Below are 27,452 nucleotides of genomic sequence, written 5' to 3'. Positions count from 1 at the left end.
CAATTTGCTAATCTTTAATTCAAAGATCTTTTTTTTGTTTTTAGGGATAGATAATTATCAGTGTGACACATTAAACAAATGAGTGGAAAGGATGCTGTCTCACACTGGAGCAACACAGTTAAATTTTTTGCGGATTAAAAGATTCTAATTAATTTAAATAAATCTCTGAAAGTACGCAGATTATGATATCTAGTATTATGTAAAATATGCATATATGTTGTATGAAGTACATGTGGAATTAAAGTACAACTTGGTATTCACTGGTAATTGATGGTGCTTTTCAAATATCATCATTTGTAATCCTTGTATATTATATGTACCTATATAATATTATATATATACACAGACATATGTTTTATATAATATATATATAATTATCAATTATTCTAATAAAATTATTATTTTAAGAATTACATTTATACATAATGACAATTCCCAGTGCCATAAAATTGAAGTTTTAACATTCTAGCCCAGCCAGCACACAGATACAGGCCAGTTAAATTTGGGGTTTATTTCCAGTATTATTCAACGAATGGAATGAGATCATTACCATGAATATATTTAATTATTCACATTCTGGATTTATCTTTTAGTTCTAGTGCTTTTTAAGGTGTAAAATATATCAAACGATTAATATGATTTTGTTTCTAACATTTCAAATGCTGAACATCATTATAGATGTTGACTAATGACTGAATGCTAAATATTATTTGCTGGTTATTTCTTGCTGATGAATGCGAAACATGAGCTTTTGCCTTTTTTAAATAATTATCTTACCATCTAGAGTCAGACTCGCTCTTCACGACTGAAGTTATCAATATAAAGAACACACAATTATAACTAACGTTTGCAGAGACTTCTATAAATTACCAAATTATTTCCTGTTTCATACATTTTTTAAATCCTGCTTATTATAATGTTAGCTGTAGGTTATTTACCAAAAGTAACTTTCAGAAATCTAAGAGATACATATTCAGACTTTGAGAGCTGTTAAAGAGAATATCGTACTGAAAGGATTCATCTTTCCCAAGGTAGTACCTCTGGCCCAGAGAAGTCATTCTCTATGTAGTATCAATGGATAGAAATATCAGCTATAGAATTCTGTTTGAATCCAATCACATCACAAACTTCATCACATAATTCTGTATCTGACGCAGGAATCCATATTATACTGTATCATTCTTGCTCCTACTTAGACACAGAAAGGCTGTTCTTAGTGTGCATGAAAAATCCTGCATTCAAAAATGGAAGGATTTCTCATAAGAGAACTGATTCTCGGGCAGTGCTAGCAGTGGCTTTCTGCAGGATATTAATCTGGATCTTTAACAGTAATGTTGTAGTATAAACCCATAGCATTATTGTCCAACATGAGCTGTAAAAATACACCAGCAGAGGTTTTTTTTTTGGTAAAAGCAGTCCTTTGGAATAAATTTCCTATTTATGTGATCATTCAGCACTTAAGTATTTAAACTGCTCAATTATCATCTCATCAAAATTATCTATAACTGCCTTTCAATATTAATTTAAAAAAATATATTCTTTCAATTTTGCATTGAAAACGTCCTGAGCAATCCTCACTAACTGATAAAGGAAATAAATTGTTAATTTTAAATGCTTATTGCATTTGAAAACATTTGAATGAGAAATAGTCTAGCCACAGTATATAAAAGATAGCGTTCAGGGCACTGAAAATTAGTTTCATATAAATAATTGCAAGTTACTGATGAGTGTGATTATTTCTTTTCGTGGTTGGTTAAGTGTTTGAACCTTTATGGAATAACACCTAAGAACTTTATGTTTGCTGTTTTACATTAGCGTTTACTAAATAGGAAACACGCACAAAATGAGAATAATATCTGCTGTAATATGACTCATTGTATTTATTTAAATTTTCAAGTTCAGTCCATTTCAAACTGCCATAGTTTTACTTTATTTTACGTTGTCATGACACATTGATTCATTTTGAACTGATTTTCCCCAAAACAGAATGCTAGTTTTGACCATTAATAACAAATGGCAAAAGCCACTCATCTCATATTTAGTACTAAAGCATTACTGCTTTGGAAATGCAAATGGATAGTCTTGTGGCCTCTATGTAAAGTAAAAGCTGGGGAAGTACGTGACAGTGGTGAGAAGGAGAAGGAATTAAAACAAAATCTTTAGTTGCATAGGGTTTGGAGAAAAGTCCTTGTAATGGGAAACTGACTGTATGAAATAGACAGTGAAGTCTGTCTTTAATTTGACTGACAGGTACAAGAGCATTCTAGTGACTAAGGTGATTCTGGCCACACCCAGAAGATTGGCTTCTGTTTTTGTTTCTTTGGCTGATTATAGTATTTTAGCTATGCATGTTGAGATTAATTAGTTAGTCCCTAGGTGGTTGTGTCGACAGGCTTCAGTTTGAAAAGAAAGCATGAATGTTCCTACTTCATTAATTCACAGCAAATAGCAGAATGTAACCTTGCTGTGCCAGTCCTTTATGTTTTTTCGTTGTGCAGTACAGATAGTGTCAGATTGTGTTCCATCATGAATCCATTTTAATCTGCAATGAGGTATTCTGAATCATTTCATTGCATATATTAATCATCTTTAATTTTTCAGTCACACTCTAACTCATTTGAGTTGTAAAGATTACAATGACCTCTTGCTTTATTAATGCCATTTAACTTGATATAAACAATAAATGTTGCATTTAAAATGTAATCTGTATGTATTTAAAATGATTCCACTTGATATCACTACTTCCTCCTGTTGATTGTACTGTTATCTCATGTCTGTTTTGTCCCTCCTTCGCACAAGTTAGTCCCCATAGCCGTACTAACAAATTTCATCGGGTGTATGGAATAGACCAGCACAGATGTTGTTAGTGCAACTCCTCAGTCAATCCACCAGGAGGTGCACTTGAGCAAAAATGATCGACATTCAGGTATCTCAGCCTGGACTGGAAGAATTCTCCTGTATCCCCTTCCCCCACCTCTGCAGGATGCTCAAATTCAACATTAATGATATGTCCATGTCTTGTTAGTTTAAATGAGAATTTTCTGTATTTTTAAATAATTAATTTTGACAAGTGCAAATAGAAAACTAAAATATTATACCCAATCTAAACATTCACTAACATTGTTAGAAAACTGGTTTGAGTACAATTTCCCAGGACAGGACTGGTCCTTATCATGGTTCTGATCTTAGTTTTGCACCAGCACATCAGTTTTAAGATTGATTCTATTGTAAAAGAATTGTGATCTCATTTTTGTGATATACAATATGTACTCTTTCAAATATAATATTCTCACTTAACTTCTCAGTTAAAATTTGACACAAAACTGGTGTGACCAAAATGGACCAACATTGGAAACCATATCAGTTCTATTGATTTTTCTGGTACCTAGTGGCAAAACCATCCTTAAATACAATCTGAATTAGAATTGCATTCTGTGGAATGGCAGAATCTATTGTGTAAAATGTCTTACAGTAAAAATGTTAGTTAGATATCAGTACACGTTGTTTGAGACCTGACTGGATATAGTTGTTTGTGTAATGTGCGATATCTTTTACATTTGTGTTGTATCGGAATTGAACATAACGTTCCAGCGGGATAGAATCTACTGCATGAAAAGTTTTTAGAAAGCGAGAAGTGAAAGCTTAATCATGCCCAAGTAGTTACAGAGGGATACATAATCCTAAAGAGCTTGTCTGCTCAATTTGTCTGCTCAATTATCATCTTTGAAGTCCTTCCCTAAGTGTACTCTTTTCTGTATATGTGCCTGGAAAACAGATGCAGACAGAGCGCAGAAGCATGGGATGGATGAATTTATCTCTGCCAATCCTTGTATGTTTGATCATGCTACACTCTTTGAAACGTTACAAAGACTGACTCTGGACCACAGACTTAATGATTCCTATTCTTGTTTGGCAAGTATATTACTCATTTATAAAATTCTGATAATTTTGAATACAATTGGAAAATTATAGTTGAGCTGGCAGATTTTAAAGACTGTAAACTGGTCAAAATGTATACACTGAAGGGGAGCAATTAAAATTGTATAGATTGAAGTAATGGCAACACAAACATGCTTTATTACTCTTCAGGAGATTTCAGTTCTGTTTCATCCAACTGTAGCCATTCACTTCAGCTGTAAATTTCTACGTTAAATTGGACTTGGATTATCCTCCTTTATCCCCCTCCCAGATTGGGAGGGATAGTGTGAAAATAGAGTGAAAATTCAGACACATTAACTCTCCCTGCTACCTCAACAAAAATCTCATTCAAAGTAGTCAAAGATGATGGGTGGGATTCTCCAGCTTCCCAGCCACAGGGTTATTGGCAGCGGGAGGAGGCGCGTCATGCGCTGGTGGAGGGATTCTCTGTTCCTGCCGCTGTCAATGGAAATTCCCATTGAAGTCATCACACGCCGCCGGCTGTGATGCCGGTGGTACCAGAGAATCTCACCACCAGCAAACTCCCAGAGAATTCCTGCCAATTTTTGCTTATAAATCAAAGCTAATTTTCCTTAATTAAACCACATTTATCCATATGGCTGTTATTTTTGTCCAGGATTATTGCTTCAAAGAGCTTTACCACCACTGCGTTACACTGATTGGCCTGTGGTTGCTTAATTATATCCTGACATCCTTTTTTGAACGAGGGTGTATTATTTTCATGCCTCGCCTCATTTGGCACCATCCCCTCCCCCTCCTCAATAACTAAGGAAGACTGGAAGATTGCAGACAGTATGTCCACAATTTCCACCCTTACATTCCTTGATATCCTTGGTTGCATCTGATCTGGTCCTTGAAGCATCAGTTTTAAATACAGTCAGCCTTTCTCATACCTCCTCTTTATCAAATTTTAACCCACCCAGTGTCACGGCTACCTCCTCTTTCACAGCAACTTTGGCAGCACTTTCTCCCTTGGTAAAGACAGATACAAAGTGTTCATTTGGTATCTCAGTCATGCTCATGCTGTCTCCATGAATAGATCCCCTTTTCAGCCCCTAATCATCCATGCTCTTCCTTTCTGTATTTATATAACTAAAGAAGACTTATGTTGACTGCCAGTTTCTTCTCACACTGTCTCTTTGCTACTCCTATTTTTTCTTTCAATTCCTCTCTGAACGTTCAATGTTCAGCCTGTTTCCCACTGCTATTATCAACACAATATCTGCGGTATATCTTCTGTCAACCAGGAGGCACTGGTGTTGTTTCTTCGACTTTTCCCTCTTGCAGGAATGTACCCTGATTTTACCCAGATTGAAGGCAACCCATTCTTCAATCACAGTTTTAGCTTCCAATCTTTGATTCCAATTAATTTGGCTGGATCCATTCTCACCTCACTGAAATTGGCCTTCTTCCAATTAATTAATTTTACCCTGCATTACTCCGTGTTCTTTCCCATAGCTAACTCAAACCTTATCACACTATGGTCATTTCTCTGAATGTTCCCCAACTTAATCCACTTGTTTCCCCCCTCATTCACCAGAGCCAAGTCCAGCAAGACCTCATTCTTCGTTGGACTGGAAGCAAACTGATCCAAACACTCTCAAGGCCTTCTGTATTTGAAAGTTTAATATTCAAGCTGACATTCCAGATCAGGACTTGCCCAACTCTGGTGTCATGGCACAAGATTTGGGGATTGCGTACTCGGAGGAGCAATAGTGGTTGTGGAGCTCAGACTGATTTCTGGCAGTTGCAAGGCCTCTTTAAATCCTTGCTTGTTCTGTGGTGGGGCTGGCCTATTGGACTGCTCTCTGAGGTCTGATTGCTGCAGCAAAAAAAGGCCTATATTTGTTTCCTGTTTGTGAAAAGGCCGTGTTTTCATCAACTCAATAATAATAATCTTTATTGATGTCACAAGTCGGCTTACGTTAACACTGCAATGAAGTTACTGTGAAAATTCCCTGATCGCCACATTCCAGCGCCTGTTGGGGGACACAGAGGGAGAATTCAGAATGTCCAATTCACCTAACAAGTCCGTCTTTCGGGACTTGTGGGAGGAAACGAGCACCCAGAGAAAACCCACGCAGACATGGGGAGAACATGCAGACTCCGCACAGACAGTGACCCAGCGGGGAATCAAACCTGGGACCCTGGTGCTGTGAAGTCAGAGCGCTAACCACTGTTCTACCGTGCCCACACTCAAATCCTGTTCTCCCACCCACCCAATCAAGCTTTCCCCCAACAGCTGACTACTCCCACATCCCCCACCCAACAGCTCAATCCTCCAGTCTCTCCATCCAATAGCTGAATCCTCCCATCCCCCCCACAACAGGAAAATCCTCTCACAACCCACCACCCAACAGCTGAATCCTCTACTCCACCGAACCTTTGCTCTGGGGCCACACATAGTCTCAGGCATTAAAATGGGACCACACCAGGAAGAACAATGAGAAAGCATTGTTCTAAATCATTCTCTCTCCTCAGACATGTCCTGCTTCCTTTAAGAATGGATTCTGTCAGCCCTTCTCTGAAAAAACAAATCTATCCTTGGACCCTCTGTTCTTGAAAGCTATTGCTCAAATCTGAACTCCCTTTCTTCTCTAAAATCCTAAATCATGTTTGCATCCTAGGCCTCTCTCCTGCAGCTCCTGTGACTCTGATAATGATGCATTATTCCTCTGTGACCTACCTGAAGCCTCTGATAGGTCTTTCTCCAATGCTTCTCTTCTGTTATCCAATTAAGTGGGACCTCAGTTTATTTTGATTATTGATTCACTGGATGTCAATGTTAGTAGAACCAGCATTTATTGTCCACACCTAATTGCTCTTTAGAAAATGGTGGTGAGCCTCAGCTTTATGAACTGAGTGACTTACTAGGTTATTTCAGAATCACCGTAATCACAGATGACCAATAGGCTGGTTTCCCCTTTGAGGGGGAGAACTGACTGGATCACCACACCTCAGGCGAGGGGCAAGGTTGAGAAGGTGGGCCTTCATGAATAGCCTCAGCCAGTACGGGAATTGAACCCATGTTGTTGGCCTTGCTCTGCATCACAAACCACCTAACCAGCCAACATTCCGGCACCTGTTCAGGTACATGGAGGGGGAGGAAGAATTCAGAATGTCCAATCAACCTAACAGTCTTTCAGGACTTGTGAGAGGAAAGCAGAGCACCCGGAGGAAACCCACGCAGACACAGGGATAACATGCAGACTCCGCACAGACCGTGACCCAAGCCAGGAATCAAACCTGGGACCCTTGTGCTGTGAAGCACCAGTGCTAAACACTGTGCTACCATGCCGCTTTTGGAGAGAAGTGGGTTTAGTGTTGGACTTGAGAGCGGTGGGCCAAAATGTGCTGACAGGTCCCGCTCCTTAAAGATCAGGGTGCTCTTTAAAAAGGGTACTCCGATCTCTGGATAACAGAGCAGCACGGTAGCACAGTGGTTAACAGTTACTTCACAGCTCCAAGGTCCCAGGTTCGATTCCCGGCTTGGGTCACTCTCTGTGCGGACTCTGCGCGTTCTCCCGGTGTTTGTGTGGGTTTCCTCCGGGTGCCCCGGTTTCCTCCCACAGTCCAAAGATGTGCAGGTTAAGTGGATTGGCCATGATAAATTGCCCTTAGTGTACAAAAAGGTGAGGTGGGGTTACTGGGTTACGGGGACAGGGTGGAGACATGGGCTTCAGTAGGGTGCTCTTTCTAAGGGCCCGTGCAGACTCGATGGGCTGAATGGCCGCCTCCTACACTGTAGATTCTATGAACATGGCAGCACTCCTCCCCAATTGCCGGAAAGTCCTAACCCATCACTGGCATACTCACTAATCTTTGGCAAGCCGTTCCACCCCCCCCCCCCCCCCCATCAAGTGAGTGGCACCCCTTTATGGGCTCACCAAATGTCCCCCATTTCAGTGTCCCCTTTCAGGCCCCACCTCAGGCCCCATGCTTGCAGTGCCAACCTGGCGTTGTGGACTCCAAGGGGGACAAAGAGGTGAGTACCTTCTCTACACTTACCTCCAGGGTGCAGACCTGGGTTCTTTGGAGGTGGGGGTTGAGGGCTGGACTGAAGGGACTTAGGTCAGGGTCTTTCCCAGGGTGATGGTTGTGTGGCAGGTCTTCCCTCTGTAGCTTTGAAAATCATTAAACTATCTGCCAGCATATTAGGTTGTAGTTACAAGTCTTCCCTCAGATGTGTTGGAATCTTTTGATGTCTCTCCCAGCGTGTCAATATCAATAGTCTGACAGCTGAAGTTCTACATCTTCCCTTTGATCTATTGGAAATCTTTGAAATGCTTCCGTCACAGTCAATTTCATTCCTGTCTGACTGCTGCCCTGCACCTGGTCTTTCCAAGAAGCTCTTCAGAACAAAGAAACAACCTCTTTAAAAAGATTGCGGTTAGAAACAAAACCTGCTCAAAAGAGGTACTTCACAGTTAATGGACCATAAAGAGCTATGAAAACAAAGCAAACTTTCCTTTGAAATAGCCTGGACCTGTCAATCCAGAGGTTTGTAAAATGTAATGAAACGTGAAATTGAATATGAACAATGCAATTCAAAGCCTTTAGGCTTCTGCCCAGAGGCTTGAAAAAGTTAAGGGGAATGGAATTAACTGTACAAAAAGCACTTCAAAGATTTCCAACACATCAAAGGGAAGGTTTTCGTCATCATCTGACAGATCATTGATATTGACATGGTGGGAAACACATGAAAGGTTTCCAATACATCAGAGCGAAGACCTACTACACAACACCATCTCGGATAAGACCACCAACCTGCACCCCTCCAGTCCAGCCCGAGCCCCTAGGACCTCCACCTCCCCTGAAGGCCCCTCCTTGGCTCCCTGGGAATATGTGTAGAGAGGGTATTCATCCCCTGAGCCGCAACCCCCTGCCTCAGGGCCCACAGTCCATAGTACCCGCATGTCAGGACCAGGAAATCGCAGGGTGGCACGGTTGAGCAGTGGTTAGCATTGCTTCCTCACGGCACAAAGGACCCGGGTTCGATCCCAACCCTATGTCCATGTGAGTTTTCACATTCTCGCCGTTTTTGCGTGAGTCACACCCCCACAACCCAAACATGTGCATGGTAGGGGGATTGGTCACGCTAAATTGCCCCTAAATTTTAAATTTAAATTTATTTTAAACAAAGAGAAAAAAGGACCAGGAAATCTCGCCTGTGGCTAGTAGCCCTGGAGAATCGTGGCCATTATCATTTTATTCCAGATACATTTAATTAATTTAATTTAAATTCTCCAGTTGCTGTGGAGGGATTTCAACTCATGTCTCCAGACTAGTCCACACTCCAGAAACAATTATTAAAATTGTAACATAACCAAATTATTAAAATTGTAACATAACCAAATATTGGGGAGGCCAAAACCCATAATCTTTCATGCCTGCAACAAAATCCATACACCGCCCCAGTGTTTCAGATCAAACCAGATAGTTCACAACCTTTACATCTTATTTAACCATGAGAAGGCTCCAATTCCATATCCGCTTGCTCACTGACCACTTTCCGTTCTGTATTATTGGCTTCCTCCAAATCCACTTCAGCCTATCTCTGGCCGAAACACCCATTCATGCCTTTGTGTCTCCCAAGCTGGTCTATCCCAGTCACACCTGCCTTGCCTGACCTATATTAACTCTCAGTCCATCAATGTGTGAAATTTCAAATTATGTTTCATATTTTTAATATCTCAATGACTACCCCCCCCCCCCCCCCCCCCCCACACACACACACACACAATCTCTATAGCCTTCTCTGGCACTGTGATTCCCGATCAAACTCTCTATTTCTTTACATTGACCACTTCTGCACCCTCTCTTCCTTTCATCCAATCCTTGGCAGATGTGTCTTGAGCTCCTGAAGCCCCATTACTTGGGAGCCCTTTCTGAAACTTCTTAGAGTTCCATCTCCCTCTCTTTCTTTAAGACCTATACATAAAATCTATCTCTCAGGCCAAGCCGTTGATAACCTCTTGCAATATTATTTTCAAGCTGGCATCGGTTTTATTCCTCATGTTCCTGTGGAATAATTTTCTACATCAATGAACTATATTTAAAGCTGTTAACCTTGGCAGCATTCTCACCTCTTGAGTCAGAAAGTTTTGAGTTCCAGAAGAACTTCCTAGACTGTGTATATAATCGAGCCTGATGCTTGAGGAGTGATGGTTGTTGGAGTTCCGGGCCCACAGCAGAACTGTTAAATCAAGGTACATAGCCTGCCTTCCAGGTAGGCATAACACCTGGAACAAGAACGGAGAGTTCTCTCAATGTCCTATGCTTCTTGGCGATGCCACAGCACTGTCTGGGGACATATACTATTTTTACATTTGGGCATCGTTTGAATGTATTTGGAAAGGTATGGGCAAACAAATGAGGACTTTGTTGCAGCTCGTCATTTCATAGAATCATCGAATTTACAGTGCAGAAGAGTGGCAGGGCGGGAAAGCAACTTGCTCCTGTAGTGAGTCGGTCAGCAAAGCAGGTCTAGAAAGACTCCAAGGTGGGTGAGCTCAGGCTACCACTCTATCCCCACCCCACAAAGTCTCTTCTCTGCTGTATGTAACCTTCTGGTTGGAATCCGATTTGGATAAGCTCAGTCCAGGTTCTAGTAGGCAGAGAACCACAGAACAACGTTCACAATTAGTCACAGGTTTACACTTATTTTTCAACCTCAAAGTAGAATAAAAGGACCTTTATGTTTCAAATGGCTTTGCCATAGTAGAGTTCAGCAGTGCTTGATGCTCAAAAGTGATTAATTGTTCCATTCATAGCATCAAATTCCACACATTGGTGAACACAAAATTCCCCCCAAAAGGTGTTCCATTTTGCTTGTGAAATTGTAATTTTACTGTAAGCTTGAATAAATGCTTATGTTCAACAAATGTTTTCTAATGTAGATTTCCAAATGATATTGCAAATGGCATATTACTAATTATTGATTCACATGCCGACTGTAATATAAATGATGTTCCAAAGAGTAATTAATAACATTAGATCTTTCACACAACCTTTCTGAAAGATTTTGATTTTCTATTCCACAGGGCTGGTTTAGTCCTGGCCAGGTATTCGTGCTAGATGAATATTGTGCACGTTATGGAACCAGAGGCTGTCACAGACATCTCTGCTACCTCAATGATTTGCTTGAAAGGGCAGAAAATGGAGCAATGATTGACCCAACCCTTCTTCACTACAGCTTTGCCTTCTGCGCTTCACACGTTCATGGCAACAGGTAGAGTTCAATTACAATGTAACTTAAGAGACCATAGGCAATGTGATGAACCAAATAGTGGGGTTTGTATTCATGTTTGTATTTCAATACTTGTGATGGTAAGACGAGAAGAAAATGAATTGCTGACAACACAGGATGATCCTTTCCATTCAGTGGTTGTACCCATATTTTCCATTCAACGCTGGCATGTAACATAGCACTAGCACACCAATACCCTACTCTGTCTTTGTTTTATTTCCAAGCAACCCTGTATTTATTATCCGTGGTGTTTAAAGTGTTAGATGGGGGTGACCAAATCAAATGGAAGAAGATTCACTGAAAGGTGAAATGATCATAAGGTGGGAGCAATTCCCATAAATACCTTAGCATCTAGAAACTGGCATATCACCAGTAGAGCACATTATACGCAAGTATGCAGACAGCTCTGATGTTGTATTGAAGTGTACGAATATATCTTAGTGTAGCTGCACAATACAATAGGAAATGTTCATTAGTAGAAAAAGTCTGTTGTAAGAATTTGAAGTGGAGATCTGTCACATGTTGCAATTTATAAGAATTACTATACACTTCAACATGGTGGATATATATATTGTTTTACTGGAATATTCTAAGAAGTCACCATTTATATTTGAGCATAGTTAACTTCTATTTGCATTTACTTAATACTTTGTGTGATGATATGCTGAATGGTTCTGCCGAAGACATTTATTTCATTTTAATTGAATTTTTTTCCAGGTGTAATCCTTGATTTAGAAGTGATTTTGTTGGTTTCTGTTTTTCACTCATTTATTCATTATTCCTTTTCCGTGTTTACTTTAGCTTGTTGCACTTTGATTTTTCTTTATTTCTTTCACGCTTCCTTGGTTCTGTTTCTGGCTTTCTACAAACCAACTATCATTTAAAGTGTCAAAGTGGCAGAATTACTTGTCTCACAGCCGAGTGTAGATGGTGAGGGGGATAAATCACTCAATCCCACAGCAAATGAGCCAGAGAGTGACTTTAAAAAGGACAGAAAGGAGTCTAGAAAAGGTTCTAGAAAGGATGCCAAACCACAACCAAAATCTGAGCCAAAAAGGTAAGTGCCATTTTGTGCAGTTAAAGGTAAAGTTATGTGAAAGAGAAAACTGCACATTTTACATAGTAGCTAACTTGATCAGACATGGCAACAGGTCTCTTTCCTCTCCGTTTTGATTCCTTTCATTGTTTATATTTTTTGATTTCCTCCACCCCATTACTGTAATATATATAATTCCTGACCAAGAGAACTCTTCCAAGATCTCTGTTAAACTTGTTCTGTAGCTGGCCTTTAGCTGGCTCATTCACTTGACCTCAAATTCTCTAATTCCCCTCGTGGGTAGATGCCTCACTTTTTGCACTGTTCCTAGCTTTGACAGTTGACATCTCAGAATTTCCATCTAAAGAATTCAAATGCAAAGTATACCCCAACTTAGCAAATTGGTATACAAATTCCCCGAGTCTCTGAACCAGGAATTTGACACTTATTATTCACTTTTAATGTAAGTGTTTCATATGTTTTGTTACATAAAAGTGCTCTTGAAATATAGCTACAAAGGATAAAGAAAACATCTTGTAACTGAAATCTGAAACATATCCAAGGCTGGCTGGAAGGATCAATAAGCCAGATCCAAGTGTCACTGTTTCACAAAATATCATTTGCATAAATGCATCACCAAAAAAATTTGAAGTCCACATTTGCAAAAACAAAAGCGACTGAAACCAGAAATATGAAAGTTAATGTTGAAGAAAGATTTCCAGCTAATACAAATCAAACAAAGTCAAATCTGAATGTTAGGCTTTCACCAGTATTATTTAACCAGGGGCTTGTTTAGCACAGTGGGCTAAACAGCTGACTTCTAATGCAGAACAATGCCGTACCGGCCTCCCCGAACAGGCGCCGGAATGTGGCGACTAGGGGCATTTCACAATAACTTCACTGAAGCCTACATGTGACAATAAGCGATTATTATTATTATTATTATTAATAATAATCATAATGTCGATTTACCTGAGTATCCATGGTCAAGAGTATCTGCGCACAATTCACAAAAGTAAATGACAAACAGCATTTGGTAGACATACAAGACCTAAAAGTAAAATAAATGTAATTTTATATAATGAGATTTATTCAAGTCCTCTGTGAACATTAGAACACAGTTAAGAACGCAAAAAAGTTGTTCTTCAAGCATTTGAAGGCTTCAGTTAAAATAGAATTATAGCCATTTATATTGAAATAAATAGGGTCAAATGTAGGTCCAACTACGTGTAGATTTTAATATGTGCAAGAGATAAACATTATCTTTTCATGTGACGGAGTTGCAGTAAGTTGTCTGTTTGTATTGTGTTATTATTGGGTCAGACAGTGAGACAACAGTAGCTTGCAGTCAGTCAGAGAGTACAGAGCCAATGTGATTCAGATGTTACAGGACAGCCTGAAGGTCAAGACTGACAGAATGACAAGCTGTCACCAAGAAGAAACTAACTAGCTGGTGTCCTAGGTTCCAGTACACTGAAATGGTCTTGCTATCTGATCAATGTCAGTGTAGAAAGTAACAAAGGTTTCTATGAAAAACATATATGTTGTTATTTGCAAACATTAGAAGACATATAAAAATTGTTTGGCCTATAGGGTGCAAAAGATTTCTATGCATACTTTTCTGAGAAAGATATTTTCAAAAATACAAAAGCAATAGGTAATGATTAAATTATCAAACAAGGCAACTATTATGAAAAGATCTATCAAACAATGGAATTAATATTGCTTTAGGAAGTAATATTTCATAACTCCATTTAAAGCAACTCTGCAGAAAATTCTTTGTCGTAAATTCCACTGCCAGGCAATTGCAAATCTGTATTCCCTCCATCCTTTATATGAATAAATATTGACAGTAGCTCTGATAGTGTATAGTATATTGCTTTTTTATTGAGCTACTTTAAAAATTAAGACTTCATCCTTATCACAAAGTCAGATTTTCATATAATCAAATCTAACATAACTCTGCTTGTGCAAAATGTTAATAATTTTCAACCTTATATTCTCATCATTTTTTAAGAAAGATCCACTAAGCCATGAAAGCTATAAAAAGTCGCATAGCAGGGGCTTGACTATTTGTAAATTTTGACAAAAATCATTGGAAATTTTATTATTTGTGACATGGCCCGAGATAGGAGACAGTGAGGAGAGTGAAGCTGACAGAACTGGTGCTAACCACTGTGACAAAGACTTGAAAAGCAACCAACATGACATCTTTCCTATCACACTGCCGAAAATGTCATCTTTGTGAACGACAGTGAGAAAATGGTTTGCCGAAGTTTTGAAAGGTAGAGTCGAAAGACGCACATCATGTCAGATGTAATATAGTCCGCAGCTGTTTGAGAAAGGAAATCCTAGTGGCCATGATGGGTTTCTGTTGGCAGGCCCTCCGAGACATCGAAACCACTCCAAAAATGGCTACAATTGACCTGTGGATTGTACTACTCTTATGGTCAAATGCTCAGTTTCCATCACCAGTTATGCGACATAATAGCCAGCTGTTAAGCATCTGCTTTGAAGAAAGGCTTGGGTTTCTGTGATGACTTTGAGCCAAAGTTATTTCAGTTTCTGTGATTATTGGAAGCAAATAGAATTTTTAAAACGGAATCTAGTTTAATTTTTCAACATGCTTACGTTTTGTTTTATTGGTTCACATGGTCCTTTTAAATGTACTGTGAAGGGGTTACTTTAAATGTTTGAGGAAAGAAAATCCTGCCCATTTTGTGAACAATACTATTAATGTCATTTTGTGTTACGTGCTCAACACGGCTTTTAGCTCCAGTATCAAAATGTCCTGCAACTAGGAGGAATTCTGTCCTGCTGTAAAAATAAAGCAAAATGTGCACTCGGCACAGTTTATCTTGTCACAGTTGTCAATGCACAAATACCGATTCTTTTATTGTGGCCTGTTAATATTCCATTAATATCTTAGTAATGCATTAATAAGTAGCACTTTATTAACTGGTGTGAATCTTAAACCTCAAACCAAAGGCTTAATAATTTCAAGATCTTATCATTCTATGTTTGAATATAAAAGCATCTCATCGGACTTTTAACAGTGGAAGGGGCACGTATTTGGAGTTGCGACGCCTTTAATCCAACATGTTTTTATTTTAGTTTGTTTAGAAAATCTGTGCATAATTGAAAAGTTCTTGAATTTATATTATCCATACTGAGATTTTTTTTTACTGTAATTTAAGTGTGTAGCTTGTAACAATAAGCTCCACCAAAATAAGCATAAAAAGAATTTGCTTTCCACGCTCTAGAGTAGGATTTCATGTGGGATGATTTGCCATATTAACAGCTTTCTAGCTTGTTGGTCACTGCAGCACTGCAGTATAGATGGTAATTTCTGAGCCTAAGGTCACAATGATGCTTGCAAATAAAGAGGAATAAAGCTGACCAATTAACCCCTGACAGGAGGTTTATTAGAGGTTCTGTAATCCTTTATCATGCTTTTGTGTTGCCAAACAGGCTGGTGCTGGGGATTTGCACAGCTTAAAGTGTACACTGAAGGAGGTCTATGGAAAAGGACTGTTTATTCTATTCACAGTCTACTCACACTACAGAAAGGGAGACTGAGCTAGTGTGGACTGGAGAGCAAAATACAAATCCCTCCACTTTGCTTTTGACTGAAGAATCTGGTAATGTTGTTTGTCTGGGCTGTTGCTTCCTTTCGTGAAAGGATTAGGTCGGCCTCTTTCCCTCTTATTATGGACTATTGGCTGGTGTAAATATTCAGGAACTATCCATATTGTTTAACCTGAAGTTGTGAAATAATAAGGAAATGCTTGTTTGTGCAGGACTGAATTTGTCCTCTTTTATAAAACACACTTCATCCAAAACTTAAGCCATATGGGAAATAGCCTGGGAAAAGCAACCTTCTTGTTGTTTTAATGATATGTTACCGGCTTACTAAGTAGAGAAGTGCCACTGAGTGTTTAACACAAAGATATTGCAGCACAATATATATTTTTTAAATCTAGTGTGTCATCCTTAAAATCCATGAGGTGAAAAGCAATTTTTAAAATAATTTTTAGCTCCTTTTGGTTCAATGGAGATGGAATACACATTTAAAAAAAATGTAAATCCTTTATTTCATATTCACAATTTGCAAGACTAGTTAAATTACTTCTTTTAGTGCTGTAGTGTTCAATGAAAATGTTCAGTAGTGTGGCTGCAGGTTAGCATCCGAAGCAAGGTTGGTACTTCAAGTTGTCAAACTGGCAATGAATATCACCATTAGTTACAAAATATATGTAATTTCACGTCAGCATGCTTTCCTCATCGGTAAATGGATTGTACTTACATGATTCCCACCCTGCACAACCAGGGTGCTGGCGAGCTGAAAATGGAGCGCAGTGGCTGATTGCCCTGTTACTGTTACTGCGGTGACCATTGCTGTTTTGCTGGGGTCATTTGAGGAGGCGACAGGACAACTACTTCAAGAGGGTGCCTAACTATTTGCAATATTAACATTGAGTTCATCTGATGTCACTTGGATTTTGATATCAGTCTATGGACTGCGCTGGGTGCAGCATGCACCACTGCATCTCCAGTCTATATCAACTGGCGCGACAAAAGTTAAGTTACTCTTTGTGAGAGGAGAGAGGAGTTTCTCCAAGCACCAGAAAAGCAGTCTGGGCACTACTTCTAATACCGCTTCCCTTCCATCCCAACGTCTTTCAGCCAGAGGTCGGCTGCGGGTGGGCTGCTCCAGGACATGTGATTATCCGGACGCTTCCCACCGTCCCAAGCCTGGACCTCAAAGCAGAGCAGGTCTCATGTCATGACAACTGATGGCTTGCTGTTACATCTCGCCTGCAAGATGCCCGAAGCCTGCTCAGATGAAAATACACACCGAGATGTTTTTAATAGCAGGGATAATACTAAATCAATTTCTCACCTGAAACTTTGTTTGATAGCCCTAAAGAAACTATGCACCAAACCTTAGAACAACCACAAAATAAAATAGTTCCTTTGTCTTTTAACCATTAAGGGGTTGAACAGTATTTCTGGCTCAGAGCACTGCTATATTTAATGGAAAATTAAAACCAATGAATATTTAATTAGAATTTGTGAATCTAGGGCGGCATGTGGCGCAGTGGTTAGCACTGGGACTGCGGCGCTGAGGACCCGGGTTCAAATCCCAGCCCTGGGTCACTGTCCATGTGGAGTTTGCACATTCTCCTCATGTCTGCGTGGGTTTCACCCCCACTACCCAAAGATGTGCCGGTTAGGTGGGTTGGCCATGGTAAATTGCCCCTTAATTGGAAAAGAAAAATAATTAGCCACTCTAAAAAAAAATTTAAAAGAGAATTTGTGACTCTGTTGTCAAATAATTCAGTCAGATATTAAACGCAGCTTTTACAAATGAAGGACATCCCACTGCGGCCTCTGGACCCTCCCCCCCCCAATGCCCCAAGTACCTCTCAGGGGGGTCCTCGTGCCCCGCCTCACCCCACCTCTTGAGGGAAGGGCAACCCTGGGCCTGATCCCTGGCATGGGCAACCTGGCACCAGGGTGCATTTGTACTGCTAGGGTGCCTGGGTGGCCAAATTGACATGCTGGTGTGCCAAGGTGCCCACGTGCCAGTGGGAGTGCCAGGGTACCACACTACCCAGAGCCCAATCACCCAGGGGCTTCCGATGGCCTGGAAGACTCTCCAGGTGCCATTACACCTGTTCCACGGTTCTGTGGACAGTGCTAAATGGTGCCATGGTGAAGTCTCCAAAGTGCGGGCAATAGTTCCGGGGCCTCAGGAGAATCGTGCGCAGACATATTTAAATTAGTCTAATATCTTATTTAAATATGTTAATTTGAGGGCGAGATCCAGATCGCAATGTCTCGCAAGATCACATTAGATCTCAGCCATCGGAGGCCCCCGGGTGGTTTCATTAAATCTCGCAAGGTATTCAGGGTGTCTCAAATCTCGCGAGATGCCTCTCGTGAGATTTAATGGTCTCGCTGCGTTACCAAGTGGGGCGCAACGAGGCCATTCGATTGCACCCGAAGTTTAGCTTTTTCAATTGCTGTAGAACTCCAGTACAAAAGCACAAAAGTGTATCCTATTTATACCACAGCTTTAAGATGCGGATATATGTAAAAAGCTAAACTGAAGGGTGGAATGGTAGAATTGAGTAAATATTAGTTCACAGGTTTCCGGTTATGAATTAAATTGTGAAAGGACAGAGCTAAATGTTATTTTCTCTCTCTCCAGACCCGATGGAATAGGAACTGTAACAGTGGAAGAAAAGGAACGTTTTGAGGAGATTAAGGAGAGACTGCGCATACTACTTGAGAATCAGATTACTCATTTCAGGTGAATACGAATGAATAGAATGTCAAGCTTGTTGATGCACTTTCTACTTATTGCAAATGATAAAAGGTTGTGTCATTTTATTGCTGAGAATAGCGGAGGCAGTGGCGCAGTGGTATTGTCACTGAACTAGAAATCCAAGGACCCTAGGTACTCCTCTTAGAACCTGGGTTCGAATCCCACCTGAACTCAATAGAACATCTGAAATTAAAAGTCCAATGATGACCATGAAACCATTGTCAATTGTCGTAAAAACCCATCTGGTTCACTAATGCCCTTTAGGGAAGGAAGCCTACTGCCCGGGTCTGGCCAACATGTGACTCTTAAATGCCCTCTGAAATGTCCCAACAAGCCACTCAGTTTCTTCAGCCACTACAAAAAAAACAGAAAGGAATAAAAGCGGACAGACCATCTGATATCGACCTAAGCACCGGAAATTACAACAGTAAATCCAGCCCTGCCAACCCCTCCTTACTAATATCTGGAGATTGTTCCAAAATTGGACAGCTTCTCACAGACTAGTCAAGCGACAACCTGACATAGTCATATTCATGGAATCAAATGCAGGGCAGTGTTTTTCAAATCATTTTGCCCGGACCCATTTTTACCAACCGGCCAACCTTCGGGACCCACGCCGGCCGACCTTCGGGACCCACGCCGGCCGACCTTCGTGACCCACGCTGGCCGTCCTTCGGGACCCACGCCGGCCGACCTTCGTGACCCACGCTGGCCGTCCTTCGGGACCCACGCCGGCCGACCTTCGTGACCCACGCTGGCCGTCCTTCGCGACCCACCATTTTCTCTTACCTTTAATGCGAGAGGTGAGCCTGGGCTTATATTCTATAGACTAGAGTGGCGAAGAATGAGAAATGACCTAATTGAAACAAGCATTATTCTCTCAGGACTCCATAGAGCAGATGCAGAATGTAAGTTTTCCTCAGATGCGTGGTTTACAGCCTGGGAATATAGTCTGCAAATTACAATGCGACAATTTTAGACATAGAAGAGGAGGAATTACATAACCTAAAGTATTGTGAAATTGTTTTAATCTCTAAAGTTCACTATCAAAGAGAGTTCTGCAGGCTCGGGCCATCGTGCATATTCAAGACATGTAGGGAGGGAGACAGGGTCAGGAGGAAGTTGCGTTTCTCTCTGAGCTCCGGGCAAGCGCACTGATGAACGTGCACAGTGCGCCCGCATTTTTAAAGCCAGTCGCAGGCCGTCATTTTAAAGCCGCTCACAGCCGACATTTTTAAAAGCTGGCTGTTTCTCCTGAATTGACATGATCTGGAACGCCTCAATGGATGCCTCCGCCACCCGCCCGCCACCCACCCGTGGGTTGCGACCCCCACTTTGAAAATGCCTGCCTTAGGCATAGGGTCCCAGATCACTCTTCCTCGGTACATCCTGTCCCACTGGCAGGACAGACCCAGTAGTGCTGGTGGCACAGTGGTTATACAGTTGGGATGAAGTTTCCCTGGGAGTCCTCAAAATTGACTCTGGATCCCATGGCACCAAGTCAAACTTGGGCAAGGAAATCTACTGATCATCATGTATTGTCCCTCTTAGTACTCTTCCATGTTCAACACCACTTGGAGGTGGCACTTGAGGATGGCAAGGGCACAGAATGTATTCTGGGTGGGGTACTTCAATGTCCATCACCAAGAATCGCTCGATAGTACAAGCACAGACCAAGTTGGCCGGAAACTAAAGGACATAGCTGCTAGACTGGGAATGCGACAGGTGGTGAGGGAACCAACAAGAGGGAAAACATACTTGTCCTTATTCTCACCACCCTGCCTACCACAGATGCATCTGTCCATGACAATATCGGTTGGACTGAACCTCACAAAGTCCTTGAGGATATTCTCCATCGTGGTGTGTGGCACTACTGCTTTGCTAAAGGGGATAGACTCCGAACAGATCTAGAAACTCAAAACTGGGCATCCATGAGGCACTATGAGCCATCAGCAGCAGCAGAATTGTACTCAAGCACAATGGGTAATCTCATAGCCCGACACACCCCCACTCTACCAAGACAGGAGATAAATCCTGGTTAAATGAAGAGTGCAGAAGGGCATGCCAGGAGTAACACCAGGCATAACCGAAAAATGAAGGGCAGTATTCTCTGACCTGCCAGCCGGTTAAAGGGATTTCACATCATGGGCAACCCCACGCCATTGGGAAATCCCTGGGCATGGGTGTGCTGCCGGCGCAACGGAGAATCCAGCCCAAGGTGTCAACCTGATCAAGCTGCAACACAGGATGACGTGCATGCTAAACAGCATAAGCAGCAAGTGATAGGCTGAACCAAGCGATCGCATAACAAATGGATCAAATCTAAGCTCTGCAGTCCTGCCACATCCAATCGTGAACGATGGTGGACAATTAAACAACTCACTGGGAGAGGAGGTTCCACAAATATCCCCATCCTTGATTATGGAGGAACCCAGCACATCTATGCAAAAGATAAGGCTGAAGCATTCGCAACAATGGTAAAGTGGAACAGTGTTTAGCACTGCTGCCTTACAGGACCAGGGACCCAAGTTCAATTCCAACCTAGGATGACTGTTCTCCCCGTGTCTGCATGAGCCACTTCTGGGTGCTCTGGCTTCCTCTCACAGTCAAAATATGTGCAAGTTAGGTGGATTGGCCATGCTCAATTGCCCCTTAGAGTCCAAAGATGTGCAGGTTAACTGGGGTTACAGGGATAGGGCGGGTGAGTGGGCTATGGTCGGGTGCCCTTTCGGAGGGTTGATGTAGACACGATGGGCCAAATGGCCTCCTTCCACATGTAGAGATTCTATGGAAGTTAGGACTATAGTGGAATATTCCACTTGGATGAATGGAGCTCCAACAACACCGAAGAAGCTTGACACCATCCAGGACAAAACAGCCTGCTTGATTGCTCCCCCTTCCACAAATATTCAATCCCTCCACCAGCAATGAATAGTGGCAGCCGTGTGTACCATCTACAAGATGCATTGCAGTAACTCACCAAAGTTCCTTAGGCAGCACTTTCCAGACCACTACCATCTCGAAGGACAAGAGCAGCAGATACTTGGGAACTCCACCACCTGGAGGTTCCCCTCCAAGTCACTCACCATCCAGACTTATATTTTGCCATTCCTTCACTGTTACTGAGTCAAAATGCTGGAATTTCCTCCCTAATAGCATTGTGGGTGTGCCTATACCACAAGGACTGCAGCCATTCCAGAAATACGCTCACCACCACCTTCTGAAGGGCAACTGGGCAATAAATGCTGACCGAACCAGCAATGCCCACATCCTGGAAATGAATTTTTGAAAACAGCAAAAATTAACTTTATGGACTGTGGTGGTATGATTAACATAGCTGCCTGCCATTGGTGCAGAACACCGGCTTACCATTGGCCCTGGTCGGTCATGTGCCTCTCGACCGATTGGTTGAGACCAGTCACGTGACGGCTCCCCGATTGGTCGAGAGGCTGAGTTAACCCCGCCTCCAGAGCGAGGTATAAATACCCAGTACGCCCGGCGGTCGTCCATTTACTGTAGTCGACCGCAGGGCTAACATATAGCTTATTACAGCCTAACTTTTGTACAGCAACTCGTCTCGCGTTCAATTGATGGTTCATCAATTTAATAAGCTAGAACGTTGAAGATGGAGCTCCCGATCAAGCCCGAATGCCTCCGCATCAGCCCGCAAACTCAGAACACTTCAGAAATCTTTAAACATTGGCTGGCACGTATCGATGGTTACCTGGCGTCCGCAAACAGCCCCCCCCACCATGGCACAGAAGCTTCATATCCTCCACTCCAGCGTGGGCATGGCGGCCTACACGATGATTGCGGAGGAAAAAGATTATGACGCGGCCATGGATAAGCTGAAAGAACAGTTTCTTAAACCGGTAAACAGAGTGTTCGCCCGACATCTGCTGGCTACCAGACAACAGCTCCCCAGTGAGTCATTAGACGATTTTTACCAGGCCCTCGCTGTCCTGGGGAGGAATTGCTCCTGCCTCCAAGTTTCAGCCACGGAGCACATGGAACGTTTTGATTAGAGATGCTTACGTGGCTGGGATGCAGTCTGCCGCTATCCACCAGCGGATGCTGGAAAAAGACGACCTCAGCCTAACTGAGGCACGGACTCTCTCCACCTCCCTGGAGGTCGCCGATTTAAACGCCCGCACCTATGTCCCCAGCCGCGCTGCAGCACCCTGGGCCTCCTGGCACGCTTCCCCACCACCATCCGCCACTCCCGACCCCCCTCAGGCCTGCACCGCGGGACGCCCCGACAAGTCCGCAGGGCCCCGCTGCTATTTCTGTGGGTTCGCCAAACACCCTCGCCCGCGCTGCCCGGCCCGCTCCGCCCGCTGTAAGAGCTGCGGGAAGAAGGGCCACTTTTCAACAGTCTGCCAGGCCAAATCGGTCACTGCTGTACTGCGCAGCGACCGGGGACCCCCCCCTCCGGGCCTTTCCGGGCCCTTCCAGTGCACCGCGCCAATCTCTCCCCCCCACTCCCGGGCCCCTGCGCCCGGCCTGCGCGCCTCCCCCTCTCCTCCGGGCACTTCCGGGCCCTTCCAGCGCACTGCGCAAATCTCTTCCCCCTCCCCCCCACCCCCCCCCCTGCCCCCGGGCCCCTGCACCCGGCCTGCGCGCCTCTCTGCCCCCGCTCTCAGCCACTCCGATCGGCCCGCCGGCACCGCTAACCCCGCCCCCAGCAATCACGAGGGCCCCGCGGGCGCCGCCATCGTAGGGCGCCGACTCCACGCGCGGGTCCTGGGCGCCGCCATCGTGGGGCGCCGACTCCACGTGCGGGCCCTGGGCGCCGCCATCTTGGGACCCCGACTCCACGTGCGGATCTTGGGCACCGCCATCCTGGACTGGCGCGCAGGGTTCTGCCAGCATCTACTCGGCCGACGACGACTACGACGATGGTTCTTCTCCACGGCTCGCGGTCATTCAACTCGACCAGTCACGGCCACGCACGCTCGCCAAGACGACGGCGCTGATGCACCTCAACGGCCACGAGACGGGCTGCCTGCTGGACTCCGGGAGCACGGAAAGCTTTGTTTACCCTGCCACGGTAAGACGCTGCCATCCTGTCCCTGTCCATCCTGTAAAACACAAAATCGGGTTAGCCTCAGGTTCGCACTCCGTCCGCATCACCGGCTGCTGCATCGCGGACCTCACGGTCCAAGGGAAGGTTTTTAAAAATTACAAACTCCTTGTCCTCCCTGACCTTTGCGCACCGGCACTCCTAGGACTGGACTTCCAGTGCAACCTGCAGAGCTTGACCTTCCAATTCGGCGGCCCTATACCTCCCCTCACTGTCTGCAGCCTCGCGTCCCTCAAAGTGGACCCCCCCCTCCTTGTTTGCTAATCTCACCCCCGATTGCAAACCCGTCGCGACACGGAGCAGACGGTACAGCGCCCAGGACCGGACCTTCATCAGGTACAGAGGTTGCTGAAGGAAGGGGTCATCGAGGCCAGCAACAGTCCATGGCGAGCCCAAGTGCTGGTGGTCCGGACTGGGGAGAAAAAACGGATGGTCATCGACTATAGCCAGACCATCAACCGGTTTACGCAACTGGACGCGTATCCTCTCTCCCGTATTTCCGCCATTGTAAGCGATATCGCGAAATACAAAGTCTTCTCCACTGTGGACCTCATGTCCGCCTATCACCAGCTCCCCTCCGCGCGAGTGACCGCAAGTACACCGCGAGGCAGATGGGCGCCTCTACCACTTCCTTAGGGTTCCATTCGGTGTCACAAATGGGGTCTCGGTCTTCTAACGGGAGATGGACCGAATAGTCGACAAGTACGGATTACGGGCTACCTTCCCGTACCTCGATAATGTCACCATCTGCGGCCACGACCAGCAGGACCATGACACCAACCTCCGGAAATTTCTCCAAACCGCAAAACTCCTTAACCTCACTTACAATAAGGATAAGTGCGTGTTTAGCACCGACCGTCTAGCCATCCTCGGCTACGTAGTGCGTAACGGAGTGATAGGCCCCGACCCTGAAAGCATGCGCCCCCTGATGGAACTCCCTCTCCCCAATACCCTCAAATCCCTCAAACGCTGCCTGGGTTTCTTCGCTTACTACGCCCAATGGGTTCCCAATTACGCCGACAAGGCCCGTCCCCTCATTCAAACCACAACCTTCCCGCCGTCGTCAGAGGCCTGCCAGGCCTTTAGCCGCATCAAAGCGGACATCGCAAAGGCCACGATGCATGCTGTCGACGAGTCCCTCCCCTTCCAGGTCGAGAGCGACGCATACGAAGTAGCTCTGGCGGCCACCCTGAACCAAGCGGGCAGACCCGTGGCCTTCTTCTCCAGAACCCTCCACGCTTCCGAACTCCGCCACTCCTCCGTGAAAAGGAAGCCGAGGCCATAGTCGAAGCTGTGCGACATTGGAGGCACTATTTGGCCGGCAGGAGGTTTACCCTCCTCACAGACCAACGGTCAGTGGCCTTCATGTTTGATAATGCACAAAGGGGCAAGATTAAGAATGACAAGATCTTACGGTGGCGGATCGAGGTGTCCACGTACAACTATGAGATCTTGTATCGTCTTGGGAAGCTCAATGAGCCTCCTGATGCCCTGTCCCGCGGTACCTGCGCCAACGTGCAGATAGACCGCCTCCGCTCCCTCCACGCGGACCTCTGCCATCCAGGGATGACCCGTTTCTACCATTTCATAAAGGCCCGCAACCTGCCTTTCTCCATCGAGGAAGTCAGGACAGTAACCCGTGACTGCCACATCTGCGGAGAGTGCAAACCGCACTTCTACCGCCCCGAGCGCGCACATCTGATCAAAGCATCTCGCCCCTTCGAACGTCTCAGCATTGACTTCAAGGGGCCCCTTCCCTCTAGCAACCGCAACATTTACTTCCTGGCGGTAATCGACGAATACGCCCGCTTCCCCCTCGCCATTCCCTGCCCCGACATGACCACATCAACCGTCATTAAGGCCCTCCTCTCCATCTTCTCCCTGTTCGGCTACCCCACATACATACATAGCGATCGGGGGTCCTCATTTATGAGCGACGAGCTGCGTCAATTCCTGCTCAACAGGGGCATTGCCTCTAGCAGGACGACCAGCTATAACCCCCGGGGTAACGGACAGGTCGAGCGGGAGAATGGTACCATCTGGAAGACCATACTACTGGTCCCTCCGGTCCAGAGATCTCCCTATTTCCCGATGGCAAGAGTTTATCCCCGATGCCCTACATTCCCCTGCTCCCTCCTCTGTACCACAACTAATCAGACACCTCATGAACGTCTTCTTGTTTTCCCCAGGAAGTTGTCCTCCGGATACCCCCTCCCGACGTGGCTGGCCGCCCCCGGACCCATCTTGCTCCGGAAGCATGTGCGGGTGCACAAGTCCGACCCGTTGGTGGAACAAGTCCAGTTACTCCACGCTAACCCGCAGTATGCGTACGTGGAGTACCCCGACGGTCGGCAGGACACGGTCCCCCTCCGGGACCTGGCACCCGCCAGCGTGCGGCCCTCCCCCCTCTTCACCACAGACACCCCTCCTGTTCTTTTTCCCCCAGCGCCCCACCCAGGCCACCCCTTCCCCATCCATGGCGTCTCTACCACCAGCCCGGGTGACGGAGACAGTTCAAGGACCATCGCTCCCGGACTCCAGGACATCAGCGGAACCACCACCATCGGCTGAACCAATGTCACCAACTCCACTGCGGCGGTCTGCCAGGATGTCAAAATGTCTGGGCCAGTGCGAAGCCAAACCCTTTTTTTCCCCTTCTCTGGCTACTACTCATATCACCAGTTCTCCCCCCCCCCCCCCCCCCCCCCACCACCGGCTTCTTTCTCCACAAGGGGTGAATGTGGTGGTATGAGTAACGTAGCTGCCTGCCATTGGTGCAGAACACCGGCTTACCATTGGCCCTGGTCGGTCATGTGCCTCTCGACCGAACGGTTGAGACCAGTCATGTGACGGCTCCCCGATTGGTCGAGAGGCTGAGTTAACCCCGCCTCCAGGGCGAGGTATAAATGCCTAGTACGCCCGGCGGTCGTCCATTTACTGTAGTCGACCGCAGGGATAACATCTAGCTTATTACAGCCTAACTTTTGTACAGCAACTCGTCTCGCGTTCAATTGCTGCTTCACCATGGCCATGCTCTTCTGATTGATTTAGCAGTGATCTTTCAGACATTTGTTGTTGTGCTTTAGGATGCAGAGGAGGTCCCGACCCTTGGCAAATATTCAGTACTTGCCCAGGAATTTCAAACTTTGATGGGCAGGGAATTACGCCTCAGGACCCTGCATGGCTTCCTCCAAAAATGACCTTGCCATTGTAGACTTAGGCTACTTGCCTTGAGCCTATCCAGAAATTTACCCCAGGATACCCACACCTGTTAATTACAGGCATAGGACTTTTGTGGAAAGGTCTGCAGTCCTGCCTCATCCAATCATCAATGGTGGTGTACAATTCATCAAGAAACTAGCAGAGGAGGCTTCACAAACATTCCCATTCTTAATGATGGGGGAGCTGATCCTGTCCTTGCAAAGGAATGGGCTAAAGCATTTTCAAACACCTTCAACCAGAAGTGCTGAGTGAATGATCCATTTCCCTGAGGTCCTCAACATCACAGATGTCAGTCTTCAGTCAACTCAAGTCACTCTGGGCGATATCAAGGAATGGCTGAAGGCACTGGATTTAGCAAAGGTTATTGACCCTGATAGGGGAGTAGTGGTATTGTCACTGGAATAGTAATCCAGAGACCCAGAGTACTCTGGGGTCCCAGGTTCAAATCTCGCCACTTGCATATGGTGAAATTTGAATTCAATAAAAATATCTGGAATTAAAAGATGGCCATGAAAACAATGTAGATTGTCGTAAAAACCCATCTGGTTCACTGCTGTCCTTTCAGGAAGGAAATCTGCCGTCCTTACCT

General features: G+C 44.6%; 1 protein-coding gene across 23 annotated transcripts in view; it reads left to right on the top strand.

Moving 5' to 3' along the window:
• cadpsa (Ca2+-dependent activator protein for secretion a) overlaps positions 1-27,452 on the top strand; it is a 736,161-nt gene that overhangs the window by 520,513 nt on the left and 188,196 nt on the right. For 13 of the 23 annotated variants that reach the window (XM_038810550.1, XM_038810549.1, XM_038810540.1 and 10 more), the window contains 4 exons: positions 3,776-3,912; positions 10,983-11,170; positions 12,075-12,245; positions 18,442-18,543. In XM_038810550.1, coding sequence (XP_038666478.1) covers positions 3,776-3,912; positions 10,983-11,170; positions 12,075-12,245; positions 18,442-18,543 — 598 coding nt within the window. The remainder of the gene's footprint in view (positions 1-3,775; positions 3,913-10,982; positions 11,171-12,074; positions 12,246-18,441; positions 18,544-27,452) is intronic. The other 10 variants (XM_038810561.1, XM_038810560.1, XM_038810552.1 and 7 more) reach the window with 1 other exon arrangement.

This window comes from Scyliorhinus canicula, chromosome 11 (assembly GCF_902713615.1).
Source record: "Scyliorhinus canicula chromosome 11, sScyCan1.1, whole genome shotgun sequence".
Lineage (NCBI taxonomy): Eukaryota > Metazoa > Chordata > Chondrichthyes > Carcharhiniformes > Scyliorhinidae > Scyliorhinus > Scyliorhinus canicula.
This window is presented reverse-complemented; position numbering and strand designations above follow the sequence as displayed.